This window comes from Meleagris gallopavo, unplaced genomic scaffold, assembly GCF_905368555.1.
Source record: "Meleagris gallopavo unplaced genomic scaffold, MGAL_WU_HG_1.1 scaffold_15, whole genome shotgun sequence".
Lineage (NCBI taxonomy): Eukaryota > Metazoa > Chordata > Aves > Galliformes > Phasianidae > Meleagris > Meleagris gallopavo.
In genome coordinates this window covers 1-11,498 of record NW_028147029.1, presented here as the reverse complement: position 1 = coordinate 11,498, position 11,498 = coordinate 1, and the positions used below count along the sequence as shown (strand labels likewise).

The window sequence follows — 11,498 nt, the reverse complement described above, 5'->3', positions numbered from 1 at the left end:
AGCTTTGACCCCGACCCAAAGCTTTGACCCAGGCCCAGTGCGATGACCCCGACCCAAAGCTTTGACCCCGGCCCACTGCGATGACCCCAACCCAAAGCTTTGACCCCGACCCACTGCGATGACCCCAACCCAAAGCTTTGACCCCAACCCAAAGCTTTGACCCCGACCCACTGCAGTGACCCCAACCCAAAGCTTTGACCCGGACCCACTGCAGTGACCCCAACCCAAAGCTTTGACCCCGACCCACTGCGGTGACCCCAACCCAAAGCTTTGACCCCAACCCAAAGCTTTGACCCCGACCCAAAGCTTTGACCCCGACCCACTGCGATGACCCCAACCCAAAGCTTTGACCCCAACCCAAAGCTTTGACCCCAACCCAAAGCTTTGACCCTGACCCACTGCGATGACCCCAACCCAAAGCTTTGACCCTGACCCACTGCGATGACCCCAACCCAAAGCTTTGACCCCGACCCACTGCGATGACCCCAACCCAAAGCTTTGACCCCGACCCACTGCGATGACCCCAACCCATTGTGTCGCCCCCAACCCATTCCATTGCCCCCAACCCACCGAAGCTCTTCAGCAGCCCCAACGCACCCCCACCCCCCGCCCCCCACCCCGCTGACATCTCCCCCCACAGCCCGGCATGGCGGCGTGGCGGGCGGCGCTGGCGGCCGCGTTGCTGCTGGCGGAGCCGTGCGCCCCGGAGCCGCCGTCGGAATCCAACGGGACGTGCCAGGGCTCCAACCGCTGCCAGCCCGGCGTGCTGCTGCCCGTCTGGCAGCCCGACGACCCCTCCTTGGGCGACAAAGCGGCGCGCGCCGTCGTCTACTTCGTGGCCATGATGTACATGTTCCTGGGCGTCTCCATCATCGCCGACCGCTTCATGGCTTCCATCGAGGTCATCACCTCCAAGGAGAAGGAGATCACCATCACCAAGGCCAACGGCGAGACCAGCATCGGCACGGTGCGCATCTGGAACGAGACGGTGTCCAACCTGACGCTGATGGCGCTGGGCTCGTCGGCGCCGGAGATCCTGCTGTCGGTGATCGAGGTGTGCGGCCACAACTTCCAGGCGGGGGAGTTGGGCCCCGGCACCATCGTGGGCAGCGCCGCCTTCAACATGTTCGTGGTGATCGCCGTCTGCGTCTACGTCATCCCCAGCGGGGAGAGCCGCCGCATCAAGCACCTGCGCGTCTTCTTCGTCACGGCCGCGTGGAGCATCTTCGCCTACATCTGGCTCTACCTCATCCTGGCCGTCATCTCCCCCGGCGTGGTGCAGGTGTGGGAGGCGCTGCTCACCCTCATCTTCTTCCCGGTCTGCGTGGTCTTCGCCTGGGCTGCCGACAAGCGGCTGCTCTTCTACAAGTACGTCTACAAGCGCTACCGCGCCGACCCGCGCAGCGGCATCATCATCGGCACCGAGGCGGAGCTGCCCAAAGGCATCGAGATGGACGGCGGCTTCCAGCCCTCCGAGCGCCGCGAGGCCGAAGGCTCCGCCGTCACCGGCTCCGCTTCGCCCGCCCTCCCCGCCAGCGCCGAGGAGAAGGAGCTGGACGAGAGCCGGCGGGAGGTGATCCAGATCCTGAAGGACCTGAAGCAGAAGCACCCCGAGCGCGAGCTGGAGCAGCTGGTGGACATGGCCAACTACTACGCGCTGCTGCACCAGCAGAAGAGCCGCGCCTTCTACCGCATCCAGGCCACGAGGATGATGACGGGCGCCGGCAACGTCCTGAAGAAGCACGTGGCCGAGTTCTCCAAGCGCTCCTCGGCGCTGCTGGAGGTGCCGTCGGACGCCGAGGAGGAGGCGTGCAGCCGCATCTTCTTCGAGCCCTGCCTCTACCACTGCCTGGAGAACTGCGGCGCCGTCACGCTGTCGGTGGCCTGCCAGCACGGCACGGAGCTCAACCACACCTTCTACGTGGACTACAAGACGGAGGACGGCTCGGCCAAGGCGGGCTCGGACTACGAGTACAGCGAGGGAACGCTGATCTTCAAGCCGGGGGAGACGCAGAAGGAGCTGAAGATCGGCATCATCGACGACGACATCTTCGAGGAGGACGAGCACTTCTTCGTGCGGCTGCTCAACCTGCGCGTGGGCGACGCCGAGGGGATGTTCGAGGCCGACTCGGCCGAGCACCCCAAGGGCCGCCTGGTGGCACCGCTGGTGGCCACCGTCACCATCCTGGACGACGACCACGCCGGCATCTTCTCCTTCCAGGAGCGCGTGGTGCACGTCAGCGAGTGCCAGGGCGCCGTGGAGGTGACGGTGGTGCGCAGCTCCGGCGCCCGTGGGACGGTGATGCTGCCGTACCGCACCGTGGAGGGCACCGCCAGGGGAGGGGGAGTCGACTACGAGGATGCGTGCGGGGAATTGGAGTTCCGAAACGATGAGACGGCGTGAGGGCGGCCGGGGGGACGATGGGGTGGGGGGTGGGGGGAAGGAGGGGAGGAGGGGTGGGGGAACGGGGGGTGGATGGGCGGGGGGATGGGTGGGTGGGGAAATGGATGGAGGAATGGATGGGTGGGGGGATGGACGGACGGACGGACGGGTGGGTGGGTGGATGGATGGAGGGATGGATGGATGGATGGAGAAATGGATGGATGGATAGATGGATGGATGGATGGATGGATGGATGGATGGATGGATGGATGGATGGATGGATGGATGGATGGATGGATGGGGAAATGGATGGATGGATGGATGGATGGATGGATGGATGGATGGATGGATGGATGGATGGGGAAATGGATGGATGGATGGATGGATGGATGGATGGATGGATGGATGGATGGACGGATGGATGGATGGATGGAGGAATGGATGGGTGGGGGGATGGATGGATAGATGGAGAGATGGATGGGGAAATGGATGGAGGGATGGATGGAGAGGTGGATGAATGGACGGATGGGTGGATGGATGGATGGATGGATGGGGAAATGGATGGATGGATGGATGGATGGATGGATGGGATGGATGGATGGATGGATGGAGAGTTGGATGGATGGATGGAGGGATGGGTGGATGGATGGATGGATGGATGGATGGATGGATGGATGGATGGATGGATGGATGGATGGATGGATGGATGTAGAGATGGATGAATGGATGGATGGGTGGGTGGGTGGATAGATGGAGAGATGGATGGTGAAATGGATGGAGGGATGGAGGGATGGATGGGGAAATGGATGGATGGATGGATGGATGGATGGATGGAGAGATGGATGAATGGATGGAGGAATGGATGGGTGGGGGGATGGATGGATGGATGGAGAGATGGATGAATGGACGGATGGGTGGATGGGTGGATGGATAGATGGATGGCGAGATGGATGGGGAAATGGATGGGAAATGGATGGATGGATAAGGAAATGGATGGAGATTGGATGCGTGGATGGCTGGCTGGCTGGCTGGATGGAGAAATGGATGGATGGATGGATGGATGGATGGATGGAGAAATGGATGGAGGGATGGATGGATGGATGGAGGGATGGAGAGATGGAGAGATGGATGGAGGGATGAGGAAATGGATGGAGGATGGTTGGATGGAGGGATGGAGAAATGGATGGAGGGATGGAGGGATGGATGGATGGATGGATGGATGGATGGATGGATGGATGGATGGAGAAATGGATGGATGGATGGATGGATGGATGGATGGATGGATGGATGGATGGATGGATGGATGGATGGATGGGGAAATGGATGGATGGATGGATGGAGGATGGATGGATGGATGGATGGATGGATGGATGGATGGATGGATGGATGGGGGAATGGATGGGGGAATGGAGAGATGGATGGAGGGATGAGGAAATGGATGGATGGATGGAGGGTAGATGGGTGGGGAAGTGAGTGGAGGATGGGTAGATGGAAGGATGGGTGGGTGGGTGAGTGGGTGGATGGATGTGGAAAAGGATGGATGGATGAAGAGATGGATGGAGAGATGGATGGAGAGATGGAGGGATGGAGAGATGGATGGATGGATGGATGGAGGGATGGATGGAGGGATTGAGGGATGGATGGATGGATGGAGGGAGGGAGGGAGGGAGGGAGGGATGGATGGATGGAGGGATGGAGGGATGGATGGAGGAGGGAGGGAGGGAGGGAGGGAGGGAGCGAGGGAGGGAGGGAGGATGGATGGATGGATGGATGGATGGATGGATGGATGGAGGATGGATGGATGGATGGAGGGATGGAGGGATGGAGGGATGGAGGGATGGAAAACACATGGCTGGATGGAGAAGCGGGAGGATGGGTGGATCAATGCGTTGCCAAAAAGATGGACGGATGGATGGAGGGATGGATGTGGGAATGGATGGTTGGATGGATGCCCGGACGGACAGATGGACGATGGGGATCCTCCCGGGACATCCCCGGAGGTGACTCCCCCACGTCCCCATCCCCAGGAAGACGCTGCAGGTGAAGATTGTGGACGATGAGGAGTATGAGAAGAGGGACAACTTCTTCATCGAGCTGGGGCCGCCGCGCTGGCTGAAACGCGGCATCTCGGGTAGGGGGCGGGGGGACATGGGGGGGGTGTGGGGGGAGTGGGGACATGGGGGGCGACGTGGGAGGGGCACACAGCCCCTCACCGCCTCCTGTCCCCTCTGCAGCCCTTCTGCTGAACCAAGGTAGGAGCCTTCCTCCCTCCTCCTCCTCCTCCTATGGATGAGGCCCATAGGAGGGCGGGTGCTGTGTGCTGCATCGCAGGCGTGTCTGATGTCACCTCATGTCTGATGTCACCCCATGTCTGATGTCACCCCATGTCTGATGTCACCTCATGTCTGATGTCACCTCCATGTCCGATGTCACCCCATGTCCGATGTCACCTCCATGTCTGATGTCACCCCATGTCCAATGTCACCTCCATGTCCGATGTCACCTCCATGTCCGATGTCACCTCTATGTCCGATGTCACCCCATGTCTGATGTCACCTCCATGTCTGATGTCACCCCATGTCCAATGTCACCCCATGTCCGATGTCACCTCCATGTCCGATGTCACCCCGTGTCTGATGTCACCTCCATGTCTGATGTCACCCCATGCCTGATGTCACTCCATGTCTGATGTCACCTCCATGTCCACTGTCACCCCATGCCCAATGTCACCCCATGTCTGATGTCACCCCATGTCTGATGTCACCACCATGTCCACTGTCACCCCATGCCCAATGTCACCCCATGTCTGATGTCACCCCATGTCTGATGTCACCTCCATGTCTGATGTCACCCCATGTCTGATGTCACCCTGTGTCCGATGTCACCCCGTGTCTGATGTCACCCCATGTCCGATGTCACCCCATGTCTGATGTCACTCCATGCCTGATGTCACCCCATGTCTGATGTCACCCCATGTCTGATGTCACCTCATGTCTGATGTCACCTCCATGTCCGATGTCACCTCCATGTCTGATGTCACCTCCATGTCTGATGTCACCCCATGTCCGATGTCACCCCATGTCTGATGTCACCCCATGTCTGATGTCACCCTATGTCCGATGTCACCCCATGTCCGATGTCACCTCCATGTCTGATGTCACCTCCATGTCTGATGTCACCCCATGTCCGATGTCACCCCATGTCTGATGTCACCCCATGTCTGATGTCACCTCCATGTCCGCTGTCACCCCGTGTCTGATGTCACTCCATGTCTGATGTCACCCCATGTCCGATGTCACCCCATGTCTGATGTCACTCCATGCCTGATGTCACCCCATGTCTGATGTCACCTCCATGTCCGATGTCACCCCATGTCCGATGTCACTCCATTCCTGATGTCACCCCATGTCTGATGTCACCTCCATGTCTGATGTCACCCCATGTCCGATGTCACTCCATGTCTGATGTCACCTCCATGTCCACTGTCACCCCATGCCCAATGTCACCCCATGTCTGATGTCACCCCATGTCTGATGTCACCCCATGCCTGATGTCACCTCCATGTCCACTGTCACCCCATGTCTGATGTCACCTCCATGTCCGATGTCACTCCATGTCCGATGTCACCTCCATGTCTGATGTCACCTCCATTCCAATGTCACCCCATGTCTGATGTCACTCCATGTCCGATGTCACCTCCATGTCTGATGTCACCCCATGTCTGATGTCACCTCTATGTCCGATGTCACCCCATGCCCGATGTCACCCCATATCTGATATCACCTTCATGTCTGATGTCACTTCATGTCCGATGTCACCCCATGCCTGATGTCACCCCATGTCCGCTGTCACCCCATGTCTGATGTCACTTCATGTCTGATGTCACCCCATGTCTGATGTCACCCCATGCCTGATGTCACCCCATGCCTGATGTCACCCCATGTCTGATGTCATCTCCATGTCCGATGTCACCCCATGTCTGATGTCACTTCATGTCTGATGTCACCCCATGCCTGATGTCACCCCATGTCCGACGTCACCCCATGTCCGATGTCACCTCCGTGTCTGGTGCCACCTGTCTCCACGTGTCCCCATCCCACCGGCTGTGTGTTCGCTCTGCCCCACACCTCTGCCGCGTCCCCACACCCCAATGCCACCCCCGTGCCGTGTCCCCACATCCCTCACCACGTCCCACAGCCGAGGAGGACCGCGTGCTGTCGGCGGAGGAGGAGGAGGCGCGGCGCATCGCCGAGATGGGGAAACCCATCCTGGGGGAGAACTGCCGCCTCGAGGTCGTCATCGAGGAGAGCTACGACTTCAAGGCATGGGGACGGCGTGGGGACGCGGGGACAGTGGGGGACAATGGGAGACGATGGGGGTGTGGGGCCGTGGGGATATCGTGGGGACAGCGTGGGGATATGAGGACGCGGGGACAATGGGGACAATGGGGGCACTGTGGGGATATGAGGACGCGGGGACAGTGGGGACAATGGGGGCACTGTGGGGATATGAGGACGTGGGGACAGTGGGGACTGAGGGGGTGTGGGGACATGGGGACAACGTGGGGACAGAGTGGGGACATGTGGATATGAGGACATGGGGACAGTGGGGACAGTGGGGGTGTGGGGACGTGGGGACATCGTGGGGACGTGGTGGGGACTTGGTGGGGACACTGTGGGGACACTGTGGGGACATGGAGGCACAGATACATGGGGATATGAGAACATGGGACAATGGGGGACATGGGGACACTGTGGGGACATCGTGGGGACACTGTGGGGACATGGAGGCACAGATACATGGGGATATGAGAACGTGGGACAATGGGGGACATGGGGACACTGTGGGGACATCGTGGGGACACTGTGGGGACATGGAGGCACAGATACATGGGGATATGAGAACATGGGACAATGGGGGACATGGGGACACTGTGAGGACACTGTGGGGACACTGTGGGGACGTGGAGGCACAGATACATGGGGATATGAGAACATGGGACAATGGGGGACATGGGGACACTGTGGGGACATCGTGGGGACACTGTGGGGACATGGAGGCACAGATACATGGGGATATGAGAACGTGGGACAATGGGGGACATGGGGACACTGTGGGGACACTGTGGGGACACTGTGGGGACGTGGAGGCACAGATACATGGGGATATGAGAACGTGGGACAATGGGGGACATGGGGACACTGTGAGGACACTGTGGGGACACTGTGGGGACGTGGAGGCACAGATACATGGGGATATGAGAACATGGGACAATGGGGGACATGGGGGCACTGTGGGGACATCGTGGGGACACCGTGGGGACACTGTGGGGACATGGAGGCACAGATACATGGGGATATGAGAACGTGGGACAATGGGGGACATGGGGACACTGTGAGGACACTGTGGGGACACTGTGGGGACGTGGAGGCACAGATACATGGGGATATGAGAACATGGGACAATGGGGGACATGGGGACACTGTGGGGACATCGTGGGGACATCGTGGGGACACTGTGGGGACATGGAGGCACAGATACATGGGGATATGAGAACATGGGACAATGGGGGACATGGGGACACTGTGGGGACATCGTGGGGACACTGTGGGGACGTGGAGGCACAGATACATGGGGATATGAGAACATGGGACAATGGGGGACATGGGGACACTGTGGGGACATCGTGGGGACATCGTGGGGACACTGTGGGGACATGGAGGCACAGATACATGGGGATATGAGAACATGGGACAATGGGGGACATGGGGACACTGTGGGGACATCGTGGGGACACTGTGGGGACATGGAGGCACAGATACATGGGGATATGAGAACGTGGGACAATGGGGGACATGGGGACACTGTGGGGACATCGTGGGGACACTGTGGGGACATGGAGGCACAGATACATGGGGATATGAGAACGTGGGACAATGGGGGACATGGGGACACTGTGGGGACATCGTGGGGACATCGTGGGGACACTGTGGGGACATGGAGGCACAGATACATGGGGATATGAGAACATGGGACAATGGGGGACGTGGGGACATCGTGGGGACACTGTGGAGACACTGTGGGGACGTGGAGGCACAGATACATGGGGATATGAGAACATGGGACAATGGGGGACATGGGGACACTGTGGGGACATCGTGGGGACACTGTGGGGACATGGAGGCACAGATACATGGGGATATGAGAACGTGGGACAATGGGGACATGGGGACACTGTGGGGACATCGTGGGGACACTGTGGGGACATGGAGGCACAGATACATGGGGATATGAGAACGTGGGACAATGGGGGACATGGGGACACTGTGGGGACATCGTGGGGACACGGGGACGTAGGGATATGGGACATGGGGACAATGGGGGACATGGGGACATCGTGGGGACAATGCTCCTGCAGAACACGGTGGACAAACTGATCAAGAAGACCAACCTGGCCACCGTCATCGGGACGCACTCCTGGAGGGAGCAGTTCCTGGAGGCCATCACCGTCAGCGCCGGTGTGTCACCGCGTCACCTCAGCATGGGGACAAAGCACCGTGGGGACAAAAAACACCACGGGGACTCCCAACAGTGGGAGCACCCAACCACGGGGACAAAACACCGTGGGGACACCAAACCATGTGGACGCCCAACTGTGGGGACACTTATCATGGGGACATCCATCATGGGGACACCCAACCATGGGGACACCCAGCCATGGGGACACCCAGCCATGGGGACAGACACCCGGGGTCACAACTTGCCACATCTCCGTGCCCATGTGGGACACTCTGGGGTCAATGGGGACCCTTTGGGGTCACCCCACAGCCATCCTTACACCCCTGGTGACACTCTGGGGTCAGTGGGGACCCTCTGGGGTCAACAGGAACCCTTTGGGGTCACCCCACACCCATCCCTACACCCCTGGTGACACTTTGGGGTCAATAGGGACCCTTTGGGGTCAATGGGGACCCTTTGGGGTCACCCCACAGCCATCCTTACACCCCTGGTGACACTCTGGGGTCAATGGTGATACTTTGGGGTCAACAGGAACCCTTTGGGGTCACCCCACACCCATCCCTACACCCCTGGTGACACTCTGGGGTCAATGGTGATACTTTGGGGTCAATGGGGACCCTTTGGGGTCACCCCACAGCCATCCCTACACCCCTGGTGACACTCTGGGGTCAATGGGGACCCTTTGGGGTCAATGGGGACCCTTTGGGGTCACCCCACACCCATCCCTACACCCCTGGTGACACTTTGGGGTCAATGGGGACACTTTGGGGTTAATGGGGACCCTTTGGGGTCACACCACACCCATCCCTACACCCCTGGTGACACTCTGGGGTCAGTGGGGACCCTTTGGGGTCACCCCACACCCCATCCCTACACCCCTGGTGACACTTTGGGGTCAATAGGGACCCTTTGGGGTCACCCCACAGCCATCCTTACACCCCTGGTGACACTCTGGGGTCAATGGGAACCCTCTGGGGTCAACAGGAACCCTTTGGGGTCACCCCACAGCCATCCCTACACCCCTGGTGACACTTTGGGGTCAATAGGGACCCTTTGGGGTCAATGGGGACCCTTTGGGGTCACCCCACACCCCATCCCTACACCCCTGGTGACACTCTGGGGTCAATGGGAACCCTCTGGGGTCAACAGGAACCCTTTGGGGTCACCCCACACCCATCCCTACACCCCTGGTGACACTTTGGGGTCAATAGGGACCCTTTGGGGTCAATGGGGACCCTTTGGGGTCACCCCACAGCCATCCTTACACCCCTGGTGACACTCTGGGGTCAATGGGGACCCTTTGGGGTCAACAGGAACCCTTTGGGGTCACCCCACACCCATCCCTACACCCCTGGTGACACTCTGGGGTCAATGGTGATACTTTGGGGTCAATGGGGACCCTTTGGGGTCACCCCACAGCCATCCCTACACCCCTGGTGACACTCTGGGGTCAATGGGGACCCTTTGGGGTCAACAGGAACCCTTTGGGGTCACCCCACACCCATCCCTACACCCCTGGTGACACTCTGGGGTCAATGGGGACCCTTTGGGGTCACCCCACACCCATCCTTACACCCCTGGTGACACTCTGGGGTCAATGGTGATACTTTGGGGTCAATGGGGACCCTTTGGGGTCACCCCACAGCCATCCCTACACCCCTGGTGACACTCTGGGGTCAGTGGGGACCCTTTGGGGTTAATGGGGACCCTTTGGGGTCACCCCACACCCCCAGCTGTGACGCAGCCTTCCTCCCCAGGCGAGGAGGAGGAGGAGGAGGACGGGCGGGAGGAGCGCCTGCCGTCGTGCTTCGACTACGTGATGCACTTCCTGACCGTCTTCTGGAAGGTTCTGTTCGCCTGCGTGCCCCCCACCGAGTACTGCAACGGCTGGGCGTGTTTTGGGGTCTCCATTCTGCTCATCGGGGTCCTCACGGCGCTCATCGGGGATTTGGCCGCACACTTCGGCTGCACCGTCGGCCTCAAAGATTCCGTCAACGCCGTCGTCTTCGTGGCGCTCGGCACCTCCATCCCCGGTGTGTGGGGGTGGGGGCTGCGGGGGCTGCGGGGGCAATGGGGGCCATGGGGGCAATGGGGGCAATGGGGGGAATGGGGGCAATGGGGGCAATGGGGGCCATGGGGGCAATGGGGGCATTGGGGGCAATGGGGGCAATGAGGGCAATGGGGGCAGTGAGGGCACTGGGGGCCATGGGGGCATTGGGGGGAATGGGGGCAATAGGGGCAATGGGGGCCATGAGGGGAATGGGGGCAATGGGGACACAATGGGGGCAGTGGGGGCAATGGGGGCATTGGGGGGAATGGGGACAATGAGGGCAATGGGGGCCGTGTGGGCAATGGGGGCAATGGGGGCCATGAGGGGAATGGGGGGAATGGGGACACAATGGGGGCAATGGGGGAAATGGGGGCAATGGGGGCAATGGGGGCCATGAGGGGAATGGGGGCAATGGGGACACAGTGGGGGCAATGGGGGCAATGGGGGCATTGGGGGGAATGGGGGCAATGGGGGCAATGGGGGCCGTGTGGGCAATGGGGGCAATGGGGGCCATGAGAGGAATGGGGGCAATGGGGACACAATGGG

At 60.1% G+C, this 11,498-nt stretch overlaps 1 protein-coding gene across 1 annotated transcript; it reads left to right on the top strand.

The window, feature by feature from the left end:
* Positions 1 to 633: 633 nt before the first annotated feature.
* Positions 634 to 10,935, top strand: SLC8A2 (solute carrier family 8 member A2; the record flags this gene model as incomplete). Its single annotated transcript, XM_085215322.1, has 6 exons — positions 634 to 2,400; positions 4,411 to 4,514; positions 4,618 to 4,635; positions 6,581 to 6,705; positions 8,802 to 8,901; positions 10,660 to 10,935. Coding segments are annotated over exons 1-6 (2,377 nt in total), but the record flags the coding sequence as incomplete, so codon positions are not given.
* Between the last annotated feature and the right edge of the window lie 563 nt (positions 10,936 to 11,498).